Source organism: Anser anser (assembly GCF_964211835.1).
Source record: "Anser anser genome assembly, chromosome: 1".
NCBI lineage: Eukaryota > Metazoa > Chordata > Aves > Anseriformes > Anatidae > Anser > Anser anser.
The window spans coordinates 203,909,820-203,933,651 of NC_139720.1; the positions used below are offsets into that span (position 1 = coordinate 203,909,820).

General features: G+C 39.4%; 1 protein-coding gene across 2 annotated transcripts in view; it reads right to left on the reverse strand.

Annotated features, from left to right (window-relative positions):
- Positions 1-23,832, reverse strand: part of TMEM135 (transmembrane protein 135) — a 181,100-nt gene that overhangs the window by 8,434 nt on the left and 148,834 nt on the right. The window contains exons 7-11 of one of the 2 annotated variants that reach the window (XM_083796595.1): positions 19,162-19,194; positions 12,393-12,434; positions 10,754-10,900; positions 8,506-8,575; positions 2,827-2,994 (exon numbers count right to left, since the gene is read on the reverse strand). In XM_083796595.1, coding sequence (XP_083652721.1) covers positions 2,827-2,994; positions 8,506-8,575; positions 10,754-10,900; positions 12,393-12,434; positions 19,162-19,194 — 460 coding nt within the window. The remainder of the gene's footprint in view (positions 1-2,826; positions 2,995-8,505; positions 8,576-10,753; positions 10,901-12,392; positions 12,435-19,161; positions 19,195-23,832) is intronic. The other variant, XM_083796596.1, reaches the window with a different exon arrangement.

Genomic DNA, 23,832 nt, shown 5'->3' on the forward strand with positions numbered 1-23,832 from the left:
ATGAGAAGTCTGTCACATCCTTTGCATTGTTTTTTCCAACTGTTTTGGAAATCCATACTTTGCTGCCAAATTTTATCCCTGGTAAATTTCTGTTTGTTTCCAAATAGCTGGAGACTTGCTTAGCAGGGCCAGATCCAGTGCTGATGGCACTGGGACAACATTATATAATTCTGCATGACGGCCTGCCGACATCTACTTTGATGTATGTGTCAGCCTTTTAATCCATCTAATGTGTGTTTTTCATGGAACAAAAGAATAATTTATATTGGAAGAGATTTCTGGAGATCATCTGGTCCAACCTCCAGGTCTCATTAGAGCAGGTTGATCAGGAATTCATCCAATTAAGTTCTGAGCAAGGACAAAGACCACATAGCCTTACCAGGCAACCTGTTTCAACGTTAGGCAACCCTCACAGGAAAAAATATTTCCTTATACTTCATCAGAATTTCCTGTATTTCAACTTGAATCCATCCCCTTTCATCCTGCTACTGCATAACTCCAGGAACAGTTTGTCGCTGTTTTCTCTGCACCCCCCAGGAGGCATAAATAGCAGTGAGATCTCCCATCAGCCTTTCCTTCTCCAGCTTAAAACCTGGTTCTCCCAGTCTCTCCTTGCACATCAGATGACCCAGTCCTCAAATCAACTCAGCGGCCCTCAGGTGAACTCACTGCGCTAGTTCAGGTTGTAACAGGAATAGTACAGCCAGCAGGACCAGGGAGGTGATAGTCCCCCTGTATTCTTCTCTGGTGAGGCCGCACCTCGAGTACTGTGTTCAGTTTTGGGCCCCTCACTACAAGAAGGATATGGAGGCTCTGGAGCGTGTCCAGAGAAGGGCTACGAAGCTGGTGAAGTGCCTAAAGCACAAGTCCTATGAGGAGCAGCTGAGGGAACTGGGGTTGTTGAGTCTGGAGGAGGCTCAGGGCAGACCTTATTGCTCTCTGCAACTACCTGAAAGGAAGGGGTGGGGAGCTGGGGGTCGGCCTCTTCTCACAGGTAACTAGTGATAGGACTAGAGGGAATGGCCTCAAGTTGCGCCAGGGGAGGTTGAGGATGGATATTAGGAGACATATCTTCTCAGAAAGAGCAGTCAAACACTGGAACTGTTTGACCACAGAGGTGGTGGAGTCACCATTCCTGGAGGTGTTTAAGGAAAGGGTAGATCTGGTACTTAGGGACATGGGTTAGCGGGCAATATTGGTGGTAGGTGGACAGTTGGACTAGATGATCTTGGAGGTCTTTTCCAACCTTAATGATTCTATGATTTCCAAGTCTTGAACAACACATTGAAATGAAAAAAATACAGAAGAAGAAAAAGTCTGTGTCCCAAAATTGAATTACAACAGTCAACTTTACTACTCAAATTTGAGTAGTAAATTTACTTTTTAAATCTTATTTTAAAAAAGGAAACCAGGCTACCATAGCTGACTTATTTTTTATAAAACCTTATTTGCTATTTGCTGACAATAATTAACAGTAAGGGGAACACAAAATATTAATAGTACAGCTACTGCAATTCTACAAAAGCATTTCAGACTGCCCTCGGGGACAAGATTGACTTTTTTTTTTTTTTTTAAAGTAAGGCAGAATATAATTCCTTTGGGTTCAAAATGCATCAAGAAATATTTTGGCTGTGATTCAATCTTTTGGACTGATTAGGATCTCTATTGCCCTACATGCTTAACTCAAACTGGAAGAAAAACATAATGCAACCCAAATTTATGGAATGCAAACAACAACAGAAAGCACCTACTTAATAAATTACAAATAAAGGTCAGAGTATTTGACCCTCACAAAATTAACATCCATAGAACTAAATTATACTTCAGCTGTAGTTGGAGGTTTTAAAACAAATCAAAATCATTTTAGTTTTTGCAGTTTAAATACTTTTATTCTCTGGAGGCACTTTTGCTAAAATTTGAGCAACAAACTAATTTTCAAGTAAACTCTGAATAGGCCATTTACACTTTGACATCAAAAATTTTAAACTCGGTAACCTTAAAAATTCTTGTGTTTCAATCCAACCGCACTTTAAGCAAGATTCTGTTTTGCTTATATATAAGATTTTTTAAAAAAAAATCAGTAAGTAATGTTCACCCAGAATAATACAGAATTGTCTTAACTTTGAAGAGAAGTGAAATGGCAGTTGAAAAATCACGTGTGATTAGGAACATAAAAGTGCAGAAGCCGCTTCAGCACTGCAGTATGTAACATACTCTCCCTTACAGCATGTGTTTGGTTACATTCTGTTTGGCATTAATACACATAATTCAATTAACTTCAACAATGTTGAATGAATGTGTATCAGTTCACAATCTGTCATCTTATAATGGTGCAGAAGGGTCGATTTCCAAGTGGTAAGTGCTATGTCTCAGTTGCACATGATGTATGTTCTGCAAGCTCCTGCTATTTAACGTCAAGTAAGGATTCCGGAGACATTTGAGCCAAAAAATCTGCAAATGGCTTCTCTTTGGCAATAATGCTGTTACTGCAGTCATCACTTGTGTCTGCATGAAAATGTTTCTGTGTAAAAGAAAGTCCCTTTGAAATCTGAATTCACTTTCTCTGAAGTATGCCTATCTCCTGATACTGATGTCATGCTTCAAAATGTATCTGGTTTATCCAGAAATGACAGAAGAAATAGAAGGAATGGAAGATCTGTTTGCTGTTTATGGTTTGATTATCACAACGCTACAGAATTTGTCAGTGCCATTCTGTAGAAACCAGTGTCAGTAACATGAAGTGGCTAGACTTTTTACCTCATCCTGATGTTCTGAAAAGCAAAATAAAAAAAGTGGCGTTCGACACTCTGTATGTTATAAGCTTACTTTGTATATACTGACAAAAGATCCCAGGAAAGCTCCAAGCTGGAAATTTTCCTTGTTGTAGAAGAGTGAAAGTAGCCGGGATGGCTCTGTAAATAGATGCCGGAAGGTGGATGGGATCCGAAGGCAACACTGGATCAGGTAACCAATGCTAAACATCCTAATGAAGCCCTAGAGAGAACAGGAAGAAACCACAAATTAAGAAGAAGATAAATAAAAAATGTCTACAGAAGTACTTATTGACAGCGAGCAGTTTAAAACCCATTCTGCATATACTACAGAAAATGCATTTCCATCTTCAAACCTTTTTTTCCTGTCCTGATTCCCCAGTAAAACAGCAAAAGCAATAAAATCATAAACAATTGACTCTCCTTTAGTTTGTATGAATATCTCATAAGCCTCAAAGGACAAACCCTATTTGTCTTCTGCTCCAAAATTCTGTCCTTTGAAAGAATCCTGGTGTCTTCCAGCTTACTGACCAGCTTTTAACCACAAACGGGTACACAGAGGAAAGTAATGTAGTGGGAAAAAAAAGAGCACTTTTACACTCAAATGTCTGGAGAAAGCACTAAAGCAGTAAAATTCCACACAAGATAAATTTCAGAAAGTGGGAGAATTAGAAATCGACCCTGATGGCTTGGCACATGCTCATGTACTTTCCCTCAACCAAACTGGAGGCTTCGGGAAGTGTGCAGCAATATAAAGTACAGACCCGAAGGGGAGATTTTGTCCAGAAATACTGAAAAAAGATAATGTGGGTTCAGATGATTTTTTCTTCCTCTTCCACCTCAGATATGAATCTGCTATTTTACATCTCATCACAAAACTACATTGACTGTTTCTTTCAAAATCCTCTTCCCCGGTTTCGTGTAACTTCCTCCAAAGCTTCCTATCATCATTCTTACCCTGTGGCTGAACTTCTTAGAGAATTCTGAATAAAATCTATCCATTGTTTGGACGGAAGATACCTCATCTGAAAGCTATCTGACTGCCGTGCACTCGTCGTTGGCAAATAAGGCAGGACCCAATGCTCATGATTTCTCCAGCCCATTTTTCAGAGCGTACTCAGGGACACTCAGATAATTGTAGAGACAGTGGCCTCAGTTGAGCAACCTTTCCAACTCAGAAACTCCAAACATTTTTGCCTCCTGTAGAACTTTCGAATGCATCATAAAGCTCATAAAACTATTCTGGTTACACATCCAGTAATAAACTTCTTGAAACAATTACTCTCCCTGACAACACTCAATAAGTGTTTACAGGAATCAAGTGGAAGAAACAATTTTGTGTCATCTGGTGATCATATCATAGAATAATAGAACGGCTTGGCTCAGAAGGGACCTTAAAGACCATCTGGTTCCACCCGCCTGCAGGGACATCTCCCACCACACCAGGTTGCTCAAAGCCCCATCCAGCCTGGCCTTGAACACCTCCAGGGATGGGGTATCCACAGCTCCGCTGGGTTCCAGTACCTCACCACCCTCTCAGTGAAATAGCTATGATCCTATAGCTATGCATGAAAATTTTCCATTTCTTCTACTACATTTAAAGGTACGTAAATTGTCCTTACTGAACAGCTACTGACCCAGTGCTTTGTGATCATGTAATGAAAATGCTGACTGAAAGGTACGTATGGGTAGGCAGAGTTCTAAGTGCACTGTGAATTTTGTGTAGTTAAAATGTCAAAGTTAAGATGATCATAAATCCGCACCTCAAATGAAGACGTAATCTAGCATGAAGTACACAGCCCTCGTCTTGAAAAAAAAATTAAAAAATAAAAGAGATGATCACAGTACCAGGTACCATTATATAAAAAGAAAGTCCTAAAAATACCAGTTATGATCAAAGCCCAATGAGAACAAACAACAATAAGGTACATTTGATTTTTTTTCCTGGCTGTAGGAAAGACCATTCAGATGGGATGAGGAACACCACATTAGGACACACTTCAGTTCCAGCTGGCAAAGAGTCAAATATATACCCGCCATTTTATTTTTATGAGTTGCAAACTTAGAAGTGCTGAACTGCAGGATTAAGGCTTAGTTTTGATGCACAGCAAGCAGCAGTAAGTAGTGCACAAAGTCTTTCCATTTAGCTCATTAAATCAACCAGGTGAATACATATCACATATTTATCAGTGCTTTTCAAAGTCACAAAAAGTATTACATTTTAGATCATGTAATCAATGCATGATATTGTTACTTTTATCTTCCATAAAAAGACCTCAAATAATAAAGGAGGTAGGAAACTGTAAAGTGTATGTAGGAAACCATAATAAACTTAAGTGAGATAAGTAAACCCTGCTACAAGCTATTTCTCCACTGAAATTTAAAATTGGGACTCAGATCAGCCAGATGTAGCAGCACAGTAAAACTACATATCTGCTAAACTCATGGAATAATTCTTTTGAGAAATATATTTCTTAGAAAGTTAATAATACAGTCAAGATATTGGCTATAACTCACATCCAGATATACACATGTGCACATAAACAGAGTCCAGGAACATACCAAAACCGAGTCAACCTGTTGCAATGTACTAGGAATTAGTTAAGTTATCTAAAATAACTCTGTTCACGTACAGCAAAAGAAAAAAAAATCTTTATACTGGGTATACAGTAGCCCATGTTCAATCAAGAGACAGAATATCCAGCTACAATCATTAGAAAATAATCTCATATTCATTTTGGTCATATTCCTCATCGGGTACCTTGTGTGAGCCACCTGTTATCATCTGCAGCACTGACAGAAAAAAAGAAACTGCTCCTGGCTAAGTTTTCCTCATTGTAATCAATAGGAATCACAAAAGAAAAATACAGTTCAACTGCCTCCGTTAGCCTGTCAGGCTCACCTCAAGCATTTACAAAACCAAGGTATTTTGCATTGCACGTATTCAGAATCAGAAGGGAAGCTGATGAAATCAGGTGTTAACGTCATTATTAGACGCTACATAAAAGCTATCACGTATTATGTCCACTACTAATGTGCACTGAAGTATGAAGCAGCAGAGAAAGCGCATGCAATGGCAATTTAGCACAGATATGATATTGGGAAGACAAGATGCTCAACGGTAAGGGAATATATAGTACAGAGGGAAAATTTTGGCAATAAACAGCTCATCTGATCAGTATCAGATTAGAAACCCCTGTTACAGAACTAGAACTACAACACCACGATTAAATTGTGCCTCCAGACAGTTATTACTGGCTGACTGCAAGTAGAGCCCTTGAGAGAACTGAACACGCTTTCAGAATCTTGGACCTTTAAAAACCCAAATACATAAAAATAACACTTTTCCCTCACATTTTAATAAAAACCAGTCAGAGAAATGCAGGAAATTCAAAGATCTGACTTCATTGGTATTTCCCCAGTTATATTATTGCAGTCAAGAATGATTTATACTATAATATTATACAAGACTGATACAAGTATGAAGTATAGTTCAAATGCATAATTGATTTCTCTACAGAGATAATAGCCTTTGAAACTATTTTTTTTCTTCATTTTTAGTCAGGTCAAGATTTATTTCTGCTCCAATGGGAGCTGAACGCTGGGTTTTCATTATAGCTTCTCCCCTCATCCCCCCGGGTATATGAAATGTGAACAAAATGATGCTGAATAAACAACTGAAGTGGACAGACAGTTCTGAATACCCCCTTTAAAATTTTTCCTGTTCTTCTCATCATTAACATGTCTCCCTTTCCCCACCCCCAAAAAACAGTAAGGGGTGTAGTGTGGGCCCAGTCTGCTGTAATTTGAGGAACTCTCAACCTGAAATGAGATTTGGTCCCTCCACTAGAATGATTCAACACTATTAACTTCTATTCCTTTGTCACCCTTCTATTTCAAAGGCACTTCAAACTCATTGTATTCCGTAATAGCAGAATCACCTTTCTTCTTATTTACGAAGTCACAAGCAAAAACAATCTTCTAGAAGATTAAGACAGTTTTCCACAGAGAAGAGGTATCAATTCTATTACTAGTACACAAAGAGAAATCCCTATGTTTATTCTAGCAGTGCTTCTAAAATAATATAGGGTTATGAGGGTACTGATAGATGCATACCCACATGGTGCTGAGCTTGAAAAAAACAACACCCTAAAGAAAAGGCACAACCCATGAATGAGATAGCAAATGGACTGAGACAGTGGTGAGAGGTTGAGAAGAAAAACCTAATTTGATGCAGCAAAGTTTCACAAACCTATCCAACTGCCAAACCTGTAGCACTCTGTAGATCTATTACCATGCAACCAGGAAACAAAAGATCCTAGGAAGTTGGGCACTATTTTTACATTTGTGCGTATAATGCTGACTTATCTTGACGGTTGTATGTGGGTGCCACCAATAAGAAATGTAATATAAATTACTGTTTTATAGAATAAATTATTAAGCAAAGAATTGTATGTAAATAATCCACTCTAGTCTCATATACCCTGTAACTGCCTTTTGATTGCTGTCTTCAGTTAGCCCCTGAACAAGACCTTTCTATACTGAAGCCATGCAAAATTTTTGCTAATACCTTGTGTGCCATTACAAGAGATAAAATGCAACAGCTTTCAAGACAGGCAAATTCTGAACAGAGTAACGGTAAATAAGGTGGTGGGTGATTCCTCCTCCTAGTTCCAAGGCCAAAACAAAATTATTATTTTATTCAAGTTTTTGTTAAATATATAATACCTACAACAGAAAGGTGACAAAACTACGCTAAACTGTTTGTGAAGGCTCTACTATCTTTTCGAATCCTAATTCGTCAGAACACTTAAGCACTGTCTCAGGTCCCGCCAAGTTCAGTGCAACTTATATATATGTTACACAGTGGTATGCTAATATACTGCAGTGTGAACAACACAGAATGATACACTACATACAAATACTTAATGTGCTAGATCTCTTCTGATGGTAAACATAACCACACCTCTTCTGAGATAACATAAACTGCATAAAAAATTCTTAAAAATTGTCTTTCAAAATAAAGCATCTGAAAATGCTCAAATCAATTTCTGCTGCTCCATAAATAAAAATTAGTAAATTATTAAGAGATCAAGATCTTCTGTAGTCTAAACAGCTCTGAAAAAAGGCATAGCAGGTGGTACCACCTGTGCCGATCTAACGCCAGCCAAAACAGCCTCCTCTATACAGCACTCCTCTGAAAAAATATGCGCTGATCCCATTGTAAAGGAGGACAAATTATGCCACTGGGCACGGCTAGCTCTTCCTGTGCACAGCAACTGGGAGCAATCTCTCATTACCCTGACCCCTTAAAATAAACGAATGGGAGAGTGAGCCCAAAGCCAGCCCCAGTGTGCCAGACACGCACAACTGTATGCACGCTGCTGCTGCTCTGCCTGCCGAAGCAGCACATTCCAGGTGCTTTATTTCGGGTGGAGTCACAAGTGGGCTCAGCCGCGAAGTGCATCACATAGTTAAACACGTTCCTGGCTCACCAGTCCATTTCCCCCTGACACATTTTACTTTATTCATTCACTTCAGCTAAAGATGAGAAAACTTTAACCCCTGTCCCATCCTAAATTGAGAAAATCTGTTTTCAGGCTTGTCACATTTTCATTGGAGAAAGAATGAGTAACAGACTCCTTTCTTATTTCCGAAGTATACGTTTTTTCTGACCAAAGACTTTTACCCTGTGTTTGCCAGAGTTTGTCAATCTAACGTCTTCTGCACTTACTTTAATACAATATGAAATGCAATTATCTTCATAGTGTTTACAGCATCTATGCCTTGGGCCATGTTTGCACCTGCAAAAAGCACAATGAAACACATATTAACTTTTAGCTGTTTTCAGTGTAATCAACAGGAGACTTCATAAATTTTACTTGCCTAAAAATACATAAAGTGTTATTTTCCCACCACAATTTTTCCCATTACCTACTGAAGGGCACTGTGAGCTTTTATGATGCCATAAAAGGACAATAAAAAGAAACAATGCTCTCGTTGTGCACCAGAAGTGTCTGCACACTTACGTTGATCCAATCTCTTTTCTTGCCATGCCATACCTATAAATACAAAATTAAGCAACAAATTTTCTGCTTCTCAACAAGGAGAAGCTATGGCACAGAACTCTAGTGGGATTACCCTTCCCAGTCTGTCTGCACTCCATGGTTCTGGAAGCATATTTGACTGAGTATCTGTGTCCTTACATTTTTCATAGCATTTTAAGGTCTATTGGAAGGCAATATAGACCATACAAGTGCACAGAGATACCCTGTGAGACTTCCTTCAATTATAAGCATTTCACTACTGGGTAAATTCTCCTCCTGCACAGATTTTTGTGTGGCTCTTATTTCAGACTGCAAATTTGACCTTCAGCATATAAAAGAGACTGGCTTGGGATGGTGAGATTCATGGATTATGCAGTTGTTAGCCCTGTATTATGTAGAATTATAAAGAAGTAATGTCATACCAGGTCTGAACATTATATTTTGCTATAGCCAAGTATGCAAGTTTTAATACGAAATAAATTACACAATTTATATACTGTGCCAAATATCTTGGAAGTTTTGAATCATGTACTATAAAGTCTAATGGCTATAAATCATCTGTGAGGTCAGTTTATGTAGCAAAAATTGTAATGAGAATGTGATCAGGTTACAGGCATTTAGACTCAATTATTTTGAAAAGAACCATATGGAAGAGAAAGCTGTGAGAGCATTAGGACTCAAAATTGGAAGTTTTCTGAACATCTGAGTAGGGAGTTTCAAAACCTTAAAGAAAACATATTCTTCTTCACACACAGACCCTCAATCCTAGTATTTAATCCTAGTGGAAGAGCTATGAACTAACAAACTGAATATGGAGTATTTAAGACAAAATAGTTATAAACAACTCAGCTAAAAGAATCTGCGCACAGCTCACAGCTTTTTCTCTTTGTAGATTTTTTTTTTTATCTAATACAGACTTGCCTGAAAAGCCACTGCTGATTTCCCTCATATTTTTCAAGTTGAAGACACAACAAATCATAGGAAGTCCCCCCCTGATGTTGGCCAGCTCATGTTAGCTCATTATGCGAGCAAGTAAGGTAAGCCACTACACACTGCACTTTGCAGACTTCTTTCTTGTGCTTGAGTAGAGAAAGATCTGGCCATAAATAAGATCTGGCTCCTGAAGAAGTCAGTGGAAGTGAAGTCGCAGGTGTGACATGATCAGATCCCCACTCTATTTGTAATGCCGCTGTCCCTATAGCAAGTGTCTCCTCGTGGTGCCGAATGTGTCTGAAGCAGACAAATCAAGCACAGCAGAAGCAGAACATTTGAACGTGCCAGCCTGAAAAGCTGTCTGATGTCACTTCTTTAAGCTCATAGTAAAGGACAGTAAATTGCATTCTGTAGACAGGAAGGAACCGATCTTATCTAACTTCAGATGTCGTAGGTCTGACCTCGGGTAAAACAGTTGTAGATTCACTTTTGCTTGGGAACTTCCTGACATAGGAGGCAGGCCCAGTGTTATGAGTCCTGCTCTTAGGCAGTACTACTTTATGCAATACAGGGATGTAGGTCCCAAAAAAGATGATGTTATGGTAACTTAAGGTGACCTAAATAAGGAGTGCTGCTGTGTGGTTTTCCCTTCTTAATATCACTACCAGCACTACTGGAACCATGCCATGAGCCAGTCCTGCAGCAAAAAACCAAATACCACTCTGCCATTTAGAATGGGCTGAACTTACAATCCCTTGTTAGAAAATGGCACACTGCAAGTCGTTTTGAATCCCTGATATGACATACAGGTCTTAAATTTCATTTTTGTTAGAGTTCATAATTTGATACTGTTAATTATCCAGTAAAAATGAATTGCAAAACACTTAAATGCAAAGCAAAAGTATTGTAAAATTGTCAAATACAGTGTAACAAAACATTAAAAGGAGCTAAGTAAAAATGACTCATTTTGTTTTGTTTTTCTTTTGTTTTCTTTTGACTCACACTTTGTCCATGAGCTTTTTTGTTAGAGCCAATAAGTTCATTCGTTGTGATATTTTTTCACAATGCTTTATCTTTCTATCTGTTTTTGAAAATGCTGCTTCAGGTGAAAATGAATGAGTTGGGATTTCTTCTTTCCCTACAATGAACCTGAAAGAAAGAAACAAAAGAGAACAAAACAACAGTAATATAAATAACTCAAAAATATATAAAGGCTCTGAAGTCTCTAATACAGAACTCTAAAAGTCTTTACAACAAGCCTGAAGTTACCCACAGGTATGCAAAAGAAGATGCATCCTAAACAGGTGCCAAAACTTGTATCTCCTGGAAAAGACCAACCCACTGACATAAACTTTAGGTAAACTTCAGATAATGGCCAACATTGCTGCCAGGATTCTTTTTAAAACTAGGCACATGAACATTACTGGGGAAGTCTCCAGCAAAATGGGGTTGCATAAAGATTGATAATTACTATGGTATTTTTATAAAATATCTGTGTTTTTTTTTTTTTTTAATCTTCAAAATGTTTTTGCTCTCACCAAGAGCATCAGCTTCATTTTGCTTGGCATCATCTTCAGGCCTCTTTCTCTGCCCAGAAGTTGATACTGCCAATATACGGGTTCATCCTACGTGTAGAATTATTGTGTATCAAGGGCAAAGGAGGTCATGATGATAAGACATACTGTTTCCTAACACTCTGCACTGTATTTGAAGCTACACTGTCATGAGGTAGTCTTGCTGAGGGTGGCAAAGGTATAAAAACTTTGTCATTTGGTTTGTGACAGAATTTCTCAGCAAATTTCAGAGAACACTGTTTTTGCAGGTTGTCATAGGAGTGTTTCATGTCCAGATTTATGGATTACACAATTAATTATTTAACTATTTAACTATCGCTGCAAGCTCTGTATTTTCCACCACCAACCACAGCTCATTTTTATTTGACTTCAGTTCAGTTTTTCTCTTCACCTGTAAGCTGATACTGTGCATGCACTGGGCTATCTTAGTGGGAGACAGGTAGCAGAGTATGTAAGGGAGAGATAAAATAACATCTCTTCACGCTTTTGACATAAGGCACAAAGAAAGGAGAATTTTGTATAACTCCACAAATGGGTGAGTACCACCAGAAGTCCCATTGCACAGTACATTCTAGGAGAGCCAGTATTACTAGGACAGATAGAAGGTTTAGTGGCACACGATATCTCAAAGGAGTATGCTAAAAGTCCATGCTTCATTTGGGTGCTGGTCATACAACTACTGTTGTATTCATTCAACATTTTGTAAATACAGAAAATAAACTCCAGGAAAAAGCACAGCAGCCCTTTGCTTCCAGGAGAATAGTAGGAATCATGAATCCCAGTTTTAGAAAAAGAGAAGACAGCGCTCCTTCAAAAACATGTAAGCGTGCACCTGTATTTCCTTTCTATAATAGCCCAAAATATGAAAAGATTCCTCTCTTGCCAGCATATTATGCTTTCTTTAAAATATGCTGCATATCCCCATTTGGAAATTTTTAGAGCAGTGTGTTTTTTCTTAGGAAAACTTTTAGGAAAACTCATTTCATACAAGGCAGCTTTCACCACGCACAATTCCTTGAAATATGCACTTTAAGCTACATACTCACAGAACTACTTTCCTTACTTACTTCAGTGCAGAGTATGTAAATCCTTTCAAGCCATCTTTGCACCTGAAATATAAAAACAACAATATTTTTATAATGGATTGCTTGTAGATGAGTTTTATAGATGAAGTATGACGCTGAAAGGCTGCGGATGAACACCAGTGTCTCATTAATGGAAAACAGCAAGTCTGTAACAACGCTGCGGCTATCCCCAACATCATAGCTGTCACCACAGCCTTGGAACATCTTAGAAACAAAGAGTAAAACGTATATAAATGCCAGTGCTTCTCTCTTTTAACAAAACCAAGAGTGGAGAAATTTTTAAAGGATGGTGACAGAAATCGCTGGGGGAATAAAAGAATTTAATGTGACAAAGGACTGCTACTTTATGGGAAAAAAATAATGAGTTTTACAAAACATAAATGCTATTGCAAGGAGACAAAGAAGGACTGAACCTCAATAGAAAACCCACCCTACTTAATTTTGATATTGAGATAATTGTACTTTGCACACAAGAAGGTTTCTTATACGAATAACCACAGTAAAGAGTCTGTAACTGGCTGTGAAAGTTTCGTGTTTTTGAGTGTTTTCTGCACAACATACTATGAATGCAGTTGAAGCTTGCAGCTGCTACAGATCCTTCCTGGAAGACTTCTCAGAGCACCAGAGCCGAGCTGACAGGAAAGCAAAGAGCTGGCACTTGTACTTTTTCCCCTTTCTCTTTCTATGAAATTGCATGGGGAATACATCATTGTAAAAATGCACTCCTGACACAATATTTATCTAGTAACTTATCAACATCACCACTTCATTTACTGAAGAGGAAACCATACAGCAGTTGCAGGATCTTCATAAGCAAGAGTGGACAAACACAACCCTTCTCCTTCTGCCTGCAAAGACCAAGACGTCCCTGGAAAGTCTATGCCTGTCCCCCCAGACAGCACTGGTTCCCAGAAGGCGGCACATGTGGCCAGAGCATGCTGCTGATGGCTGGATGTATAAGAACAGCAGGAGGAACATAATGAAAGAGTGGCTTGCTTCCAGCTCAGCGTTACTGATGATACTGGCCTTGAATTGGGCTCCATTTCCCTGGTTATGCAGACAGACCATCACTCCAACTGTTACTGCGTGTGCTAACAAGAAGGAAGAGTCCCTTGCTTCCCTTCCCTCTTCACTTGAAAGTCTGGACAGGAGAAGACAGAAGTCACGGAAAGCTTTGAGACATGTTCTGTGCTGACAGATGTTCACAGATCAACAAAGTCTGGCTTTGTCCTGGCAGGTGAGAGCCTTGTGGGGTGGTGGTAAAACCTCACAGCACTCAACCCATGGGTAAGGCCCTGAATGCATTTCAAAGGACTTGGTTTTGTTACTACGTGCACAGTGCTAAGTAAGTACTTGGCACAGTTACACAGAACACCAGAAAACCCATCCTGAAGAGTTTCTCTTTCAAAATGATGGCACCTAAAATATAGGATCTAGAGGGGTCCAAGGTAACCTTGCCCAAATAAATTGTTTGCTGTATCTTTAATTAATATAGAACTTTGAAAGCAAAGACACATAAACATTTTACTTGTTACGATCCCTTCCGTATGGGATTCAGAAGCTGAAAATTACTGTAGCACTTTGACAAAACGATGGACTGAGGGATGGACTGACGAGCGACTGACAGAGTGAAACAAAGGGAAGGAGCTTTGCCCAGAGATCACAGCAAAGCCCTGGCAGAACTACGAGCCCAAAGGCACAGGGTTTACATATACCCACTCTACCCACAGAACTGCTCTCCAATATCACGAGTATGTTTTAAAACCTACAATTGGCTGTAAGTTAAGTGTCTTTTGAGGTGAGGGTTTTGGACACATTATGTCTGCAAGCTGCCAGCTCAAGAACAGGGCCTTAGTTTCTACTTTCCCAGTAAGATAAAACCATACACAAACTGAAATGTAAACATGCTTCAGTGTTTCTAGAGTAATATCGACACGGAAAAGTAATCACATTAGAAACGTAATGACATTTTTGCCTTAATTACTACAGTGCAACTGCATTTCCAGCCATGAGCGTGCGGCTATTACTGCCGGATCGCACCACCAGATGTCCCTCACCAGCTGCTGCTGACAGGCCGCGGCCTGGCCCGCCACCATCCTGCCTCCGCCGGCCTTAAACCATCCCCAAGGAGGGCGTCCATCGAAATTTCTTCGCCACTGATGAAAATCATAAGACATCTGAAGTACTGAAAGAGAAAGCCGCACTCCAAGCCCCTCGTCACAACTCCAAGAAACATGAACAAGGATTTCTAGCAGCCCTTCTAGTTACATGTTTCAAGTCAGTTCTGCACAATAAGTACTTGGTGTATCAGAATTTGATTAGTTGTTCTTACTGTTCTTCTTTTATTAGTTATTCTATATAGTCATGGAGCTATAGGTCTGAATCCCCCTGCAAAACACACCAAGGCTAAACATGCATTTCAATGTGGAAGTAACACTAAAGATACAATTCCATTTTCGCCCTTTAACTTCCTCACTTTTTACTTTTAACACAGTATAGAAGAGCTATTTAAGTTCTTAAATAGAATTTAAATCATGCTGCTGGCTGCCTAAAATTTCCTTCATGATGCAGACCAGTGGGTATGTGAAAATCTTGCCCTAGAGAAACAATTTGTTTGATTAAGGGCAATTTGCACTGCAACTTTCACTTCTCTGACACGGCAATTTTGCTCCTATAAATGAAATTGTAACCAATAATGATATTTATCTTTACATTATGAATTGTGTATATTAAGGACTTCAGAATACTGATCGAGAGTTTGCAGTTCCCTTATTTATTCACTCATGAGGCACACAACACCAGCAGCAACAAAAGAAACCTCCACAATGACTCCAAACGTGCTTCTTTTTGGCTGGGGGGAGAAAATGAAACACACAGAGACAGCCTGGAGATGTCACAAATTCAGCAACTGGCCTTGACTCCAACTGCAAATAACAGTAATGTACAATGCTAGCTGCACATGGTACTTTTCATGAACACCTGGCTGCTAATAACTGAAGACTAATGATTTGCTTCATACAGGCCACTACTAATTGGTAAAAATAACTTTTACTTAATGCTTCATTGCTCAAGGGGTGAAAGAGTCCCTGCTCTGCTGCTGACCCCCAAAGAGCCATTCAAGCTGCAAATGAGCACAGTAAAAAATATTGCATGTGCCTAGTGTTTCAGATTCCCCTGAGCCAGGAAAAATCTCAATAGCATATTATGTTTAAGCTTCTTTTTACGGTACTATTCAGCCTGGAAGAACTGAGATTTCGGGTGAGCTGTACACTCAGCGCAGCTCATCTCTGCTGCCGTTCCCACCGCCCTGAAGGTCACAGGACAGCATCTCAGGCTGCAGGAAGGCGGCACCAGTTTTTGCCCAGCGAGCAAGCATTTAAAGGGCGCATAATCTGGTTACAACTGCCCGGCAGAGAATTTTCCCATCAGAGGGGAATTTGCCCCTGGTCCAAAGCCAGAAGAGCCCATGACTCTGCCAGCTGTCCCCGTCCGGCACCGCGTACCTGATAACAGAGCAGAAACGCTCGCTGCTCTCAGCCTGGCTTTGGCGAGAGTTGAGGCTGGAGCTGGAGCAGCAGAAGAATTGAGGAGCCACAGCAATAAATTTGGTTCTCCATATTCCCCTGCTGGGGTAATTTTGGCACATGAGCAATAGGGTCAATTTTAATCGCGTGTATTTATAACATAAATTTAACTTAGGGCCACACACACATTTACTTTTTTCATAAAGAAAACATCAAGAGTGGAATACAGCCAAGGCACGATACTAACTACACTTCCAAAAAGACATGAACTAACTATAATTATTTATGTTTGTGTATGTAAAGAGGTGCTGTACATGGGCTTACACTGCTCTCCCTCCATCATGTGGGAAGAAGTTCCCACACTGAGCTGCAAGGCTGAGTGCCAGCAATTATGTTTTGGTTTTTTTTATTATTAGGGCGCCTTGTCATAAGCCTTCTAATGATTTTCTCCGTGACCAATTGATGTACTCTGCGTAAGAAGCCTTCTGAGGAAACAAGTCACTTTTCACCCACAGAACTCGTAAGGAGAAAGTAGCTCACAGCAACAACACATGCCATGTTTAACAACATTCCCATATTGCTTATGTTATCCTTCAGGGTAAGAGTAAATTAGAAACTCCTCTACAGAGCTTTCATTATGGCCATGTGGGAAGGAAGCACTGCAAGCACAGGACATGTGTTTGCACATTACTGCAGCACATCCTGCCCGTTAGGGCTGGCTGGGGGGGACCGCGTTTCCAAGTTAAGGTGTCTTGCTATACAGGGAAGGGAGGATCATCTGATGAAATGTGACTGTGTCTGAGCACACCAGTTACAGCCAATTCTATTAAATTGCTTGCTATTAGGAAACGAAGGCTATCTACGCTCCTTTGTGAGCATACAGGATAATCTATTTTCTGTTCGAAGCTGCTTAGAGAGGTTACTACACCTTCCTGCTTTTGTTTTTCTGTCTACACGTTTCATCCTGGCTAACAGTCAACAGCAACAGCTGTCATTTTTCTGAGCTGTCTTCTGCAGCCATTTCTCTTTTTCCTCTTCCATCTCCTCTTTTGCTTTTCTCTCTTAGAACCATAGAATATCCCGAGTTGGAAAGGACCCACAAGGATCATTCAGTCCAACTCCTGGCTCCACACAGGACCACCCAAAAATCAGACAATATGTCTCTTCCTCCCAGTCAAACTCCTATTTTGTATTTGCTTCCCCTTCCATTTGTCTTCTAAACATTATTCTCAAAAGCTCCTTTTTCTTAAAACGAACAAAGAGTCAGTACCTTCTCCATACCTTCTCATGATCTGGTACTTTCTACCTTGCTAATCAGGTGGGTTGTGACTACCGGACTGAGGTACAGATTAAGCTCCACTGAAAAAATGGATTATAAAGCAAGTCAAGAATCAGGGACATGCATAATCATTCTGAACTACAGAAACAGAAGAGTTAGTCAAGCCCAGTTCTAAATTGTTCCGAGACTAACTTTTTATGTGGGGACTGTAAAATAAAACTATCTTTTGGAAATAAGTTTTCCAAAAGGCTTTGGGATCCAAGAATAATTCCTAACCAGTAAGATCTTCCTCACAGAAGTAACTGCAGAAAAAAAAAGTTACTTTGAAATGAAATATTTTAATGCTCAGGATAACAGAAGAGGTAATGCAGTCAAGTTTGATAGGAAGAGGAAACTGAAACCAAATGTCTTTCTGAAATATGTACTACTAGTATTTTTCCTAATGGAAGAACACACATTTTCAAGTGGAAGAAAAGATTTCCAGCAATTATGATTGGACATGTCACTAAATCTATTTTGACTTGTCATTACTGAGTTGTAGTGACTTTTCCAAGTATCTAAACAATATCCATGTCCTCCTCAGGGACCAGAGAAGAACATGATAATTGTGCTAAGAACAACACCCAATTCCACAGAGCTGTTAATTGTTTATAACGAGGCTGCACAAAGGCATTTTCGTCCTCACTTAGGTAAATCTATGGGAAGCTGGCTCCTACAAATCTTTGTAGGTTTGGTTACACGTGACTCTTCTGAGATCAGGAGCTACGCATGACTTTCATATCAGCTTAAAAAATGAATGCTCTGCTTATTTATTTATTTTCCTATCAGAAATAAAGCACATCAAAGCTGAAATTGCAGCACCCTACTTGGAAGCAGATAGGCCCTTAGGTGCGATTCCATTGGATCCAAGCTTCTACTTGCAGATGAGCAGCATGTAAACACAAAGGAGGTTCCTTTCCAGATCTACAACTACACAGGGCACTGGAGATCAAGATCATAGAACCACAGAACAGTTTGAGTTGGAAGGGATCTTGAAGATCATCAAGTTCCAAGCAAAGGAACCCAAAATGCAGATGGTTAGGTTGCTTTAACATGGTTGATTCAATGAGATTTACTTGCTCTTTGTAATTATGGCCATTTCAATTTATCACCTCTATATCGTATTAAAGACAAAACTTGCATATCTCACAAAGATACCTTACCACCAATAGAACAACATATTTCAAACTAAGTTATGGTCCACTGCATGAACATGCAAGTACTTTTTTGTCCATCTGGACAGACTGCAACCTCTCTTAGAGACATCAAATAATCATCATGTCAAGGCACCTGGACATGCTGAGAGCAAAAACAGTCTGTTCCGTTCACCAGCTGCCACGAACATGAACATTTCCCTTTAATATCAAACCTAAGCCCTCCCTCCCTTCACGCAACATCTCCATATCCTATCTTTCCCCAAGACTGTGATTAGCTTCTCTTACTATTGCCTTGGAGGCTCTTTGACTGCCAGAGCATCCTGAACACAGCACCTCTGCTGAGGCACGCTGGGGCCAGCAAGCCACCTTCAGAAGCACTGCTGAGGTTGCTTCAGCAAGAGAAAAAAAGGAGTGGAAACTGATGGAAAACCGTTTCTTCCCCCCCTTTTCCCGAGGGTGGCGTTGTGAAGCATAACAGCTACAGGCACAGAGAGCGTTGAAACCGCGCTCGCGGCCATCTCATCTGCAACTGAACGGCATCAGGAGGCACAACTTGTGATTTGTGTGGAGGAAATCCACAGAGGCAAATTTAAGGGAAGAAATGATTTACAACTGTATTTTCTCTCTCAATTTCCCCTTTTCTGGATTAAATGTTTGTTTTCTTTCTCTCGTTACTCATAGGTCTTGCCTATTCAATCCAGGAAGATGAAAAAAGTGCAAGGGGCAATTATAACAAAAACGTAGTCACGTACCCCACGGACACCACGTAGCTTTCAGAAGACGTGCTAGAAATTGGATCAAAAATAACTGAAGTCAGAAGAGTTGTGGCTGAAACTCCTATAAAAATTATATTTCACACCGTTAAATGTGCAGCGCAGACGGGATTCGAATACAAAGAGAAATCTCATTGCTTACGTTTCCAAAACAAATTGATAGTTTGACTTTGTGCGTTTAAATAAAATGCAAAAGAACGTATCCATGACATTTTCTTTAGCCGTGCCCGCAGTATCAAATGATCTTTTGAAAAGACTATGGTTTTGTAACTCTTACATGCAGTGAATATGAAACAATACCTAAAAAATCTAAATGAAGAAAGAACAAGAAAGCAGGGGCAGCATTCAAGAAGGAGTAAGACAGCAGAGCAGAAGACATTTTTTTTCTAGATCTGTACCGAATGCATCATTTACAATACTTGGAAAGAGTGAATGGAGATGGCAAACAATATAGTCAACAGCGAACTGTGGTCCCCTTAAGCTTTCATGTAAATCCAGGGAATTACATTTTTTAGGAAAAAAATATGTATTTCTGGCAAGAACGTGACACTGCAATTGAAAAGAAAGCTTTGTATACCACAGCTATATATCACAATACTGGATTCTGAATTGTAAACCAAAGCTGTTATCAATCAACACTTTACATCTGATTGTTAATCAAGTTGTGTGTGTTACTGCCAAACTTGAAATCAGATTTCTGGGGATGTTAATTACCCTGCTACTTACAATGTTCTCATTTCTTCAGAGAGATTAATGTTCCCAAAATGTGCATTTTTAGGTAAACACAGTTTCTCTCAGATTAGAAAAAAATGATTTTTTATTACTGTAGCTGGATGCAGCCCTTCTGTTTCTTTGGGTAACGGCAGCGCAGTGCTGCGGGCTCAGGCGCAGGCAGGTGAAGCACACCAACTTCTCCAGCAGCTGCCACTTCCTCTCCCCAAAATCCTTCATCCATGCCCCTGCCTCACACAGCTGAAAGCTAAAAACTAACTAAAAGAGCTGACTAAATGATAAAGTTCAGGACTTATCCGCTTAGTTCAATTGGGTTGGTTGAATTTTGAAGAGTGATGTCATTTTTCCACCACCCAATTTTAACCTTTTGGATTTTTTTTTTTGTAAACCAAGCAAATGGTAACCTTCTGCTGTAACAAACCCCAAACACTCTCCAAATCGGGCGCAGAACAAAAATAGGAAACAGAAAAAAATACTCGCGGGCATGAAGATGGGAAGTCAACTGCCTCTAGAGGCATAAGGATTCAGCGCACTGTACCTTGACACATGCACCAAACCATGTCCGCCTCAGGGGCTTAGGTTGCACTGATGCTGTTTTATTGTTGTTAGAACAATAAGGACACTCAGGCTGTCGCCAACAGGACATGCTGTTATGACATTAAGAAGCAAATGATTTTAAATTCATACTGGGTTTGGCTCGGTTTAAATCATGGTGGCATCTGCAGCAATTCTATGTTACGCTGAGACCTCTGCTAAATTTATCTACTGCCAAATTTTCAGCTGGTTTCTACTGGCTCTCTGCAACTGGAAAAAAAAAAAAAAAAGCAGCTAAGCTTCTTGGAGCTGTTTTCTGTAAACATGCTTCATGCTATTTACAGGTGATTCAAAATTTCAGTTAGACAAACCTCTCTTACAGAGATTAATTGACAAACTCCAGCATTCAAGAGAAATAGATGCACCATTTGCTTTTCCCAAATGATCCTGTAACTGGATTATAAGGGCAATGTTTGGCTGTTTGCTTCGTTTCAATAGGAGGAAAATGTGATTATGAAGAGACTATCCATTTATATTTTTTATATTATATTAGCGGTATCTCTGACATTTAATAAAATGGGCATATTTAACCAGAATAAGCTTTTAATGAAATGAAAAGCTATAAAAAGATTTTAAAGAAGTTAGCAATCGTTTTGAATACGTCATGGCCTTTGCCGATTGAGGCTACACACTGAAAATTATGCATTCCTTTTAGTGAGTTGTGATCGGTGAGTTGTTACTTGTAATACACTGACTTGTCCTTTTAGATCAGTGAGTTGTTATTTGTAATACATTGACTTGGAGTGAGATTTTGACTGTTACTCAAAAATATTCTTATTGTCTATAATGTAAAACGCTGCAGAAATCACCAAGATTGTGATAATTAGGTACTGCGCCACAAGCATTAGGACAGCATCCATTTCTTGCTACAGTCAAGCTAAATGACCATGTTGCGAAGTTTCTTGAAACTTGAATTTGTATTTCTGGCAATATAATGTTTCTTTGCGATGACTGCAACACGTGGGTTTACCCGGAGTTTACACACACATCTCTGGCATGATGCCGTGCTCTGCAGACACGCCTCTGAGGTTCCTAAGTGTCACAGGAAGTCTTGAAAACATATTAAATTCTCAAAACTGCCTGAAGAACCACAGAGTGAATAAAGTATTTGTGCATAGTCTCAGAAAACACTATTTTGAGAACCACATTTCAGTGCTGCTACAGAACTTCACTCCTTAGTAGTTCCCTTGCTGGCTTATACTTTAGAAAAGCAAGGGGACAGACTTTATTCTAACATAGCTTTATTTTAAATTACTGCAGTGCTGTTCAAATAGATCGTATTTTTAGTGCTGCACATCCAGGTGCAGTATTTGAAATAGAAAGTTGCATCATCAAAAAAAAAAAAAAAGTTTGAGAAACTGCTCGTAAGAGTTGTAACGCAAAGGCCAAGCCTACAGGGGACAGCTATGGGGTGAGTGTCACCTTTGCAACAGACTTCTGGTCCTTTCCTACTCTTATAATCACTTAAATGTGGCCTCTGAAAAACAACAAAAAACCCCTAATGCTTCTGATTTTGATTTTTTTTTTTTTACAACAGCAAAAACCATGAACTCCATGCCACAAATGTGAGCAATCACCAGGGAAAACACAGAATCCCCCCAAAATTACGAAGAAAATCGTATTATTTTTAATTAGGTACCACAAAACACTTTCTGTGATTAAGTAATTTAACTTAGTGAAATGAGATGGTATTTATGAATACAACCTTCCCAAAATTATTGCTGAGAAGTTAACTGCTGCTGCTATCCTTGTTTACGACTTCAGTAAAGCCTCCTACAATTCTTTTGCTCTGCAAACACAGGAGTGATGCTTACGGCTACTGTGCAGAGCCCATAGCCAGGTGCTGCCAATCTCACTACACTGAGACTGCCAGAGTGTTTGGGCTTTGTCACGGAGTCCCACTTCTCGAGCTGGCTGGGTTTCATGAAGTTAGCACCTCTCTTTATCTCATTTTCTCTCAGGGTTATTTCTAGTGCCTCCAAGGCGCAAGACATGAACATGTGGATAGAATACGGCTAAGGAAATCAGAAACCATAAGTCTAACGCGTACGTATTGATATCTCATGATGCTTAGTTAGTCAGACAGCTTCTGGGGGAGGCACTGTCGTGCTTTTTTGCTTGTTTGTTTGATTTGGGGGGTGTTGGTTTTTCAAACTTTGAGACTGCACAGAATTTCCATTGCATTTCATCTGCACAGAGAGCTCTGGGTGCTGGCTAACTCCTATGCACTCACACACTGCAGCCAGAAAAAAATACAGCATTTAGATCAATGAAAGAAATATCAGCCTCAATTTCCACGCTGTGCAAGTAAGATATGTCACGGCATGTTATTATGAGCATTTATTCTACTTCTCTAGTTTACCACTAAAATTAAACCAGGCAGCTGAGCAAATGCAGCCACGGCAAAAATACAATCCAGTGAGACTGTACCACCAAAAAATAACACTAGAAAACTTCTGCTACTTTTTTAACTCCATTTGCATATACAAACTATATGCTGTGGTTCTTTAGTGATATGTTAAATATGGATATGTTAAATATGCATGTGATTACATGGTTTTCCATTTCTAGAATGCTTCATCAAAATATCCATCTACATACGACTGAAGTGCCTTTTCCTAAAACCTGTAATTAATTAGGTATTTAACATCCACTGATGAGATTTTAGCACAATGGCAACATTGTCAGTGATGTTTGATAATGGGAATGGGGCTCTAGAGTTGAAACTATGCCTTGTTTTACCTCCATCCAATTTCTTATAAAAGCCTAGAAAGTTTTAAACACAGTATATTCCTCTGCAATTCATCCTCCCAAACATAACAGGTAAAGGGGCTTAGGCAGATCTTGAGCTGTGTGTGAACCTGGGTTTCAGTAACTCTCACAAATATCAATGTCAACTAAAAATACTCAATTTTAAAAAGAACATTCATGCTTCCAGAAGTGATTGAGAAGTGCAATATACTATCCTAATGCAACTTTGGGAGCCAGAATTAATGTCCACTTCAGCAGGAATAAGATGATATAAGTAGAGAAAGCATGGTATGGTATTTCTAACCTTCAATTGCCTTTTAAAAGATTTATAGGCAATGATAAACATTTAAAATAGCCCACAAACTAGATGGAAATGAGTATTATTAACCCCAGTTCAGTTTGTGAGATTTTATAGAAACATTATCTCCTCTCACCATTTCTCAACTATTTTAAACATCTATTACCTTTAACTAGCTGAGATAAAAAAGTTGACACCACACTAGGAAGCCAGAACTTAAATGTTACAAATGTAAAATTACTTGGCAATGTAAATAAGGGACGTTAACAAAGCAG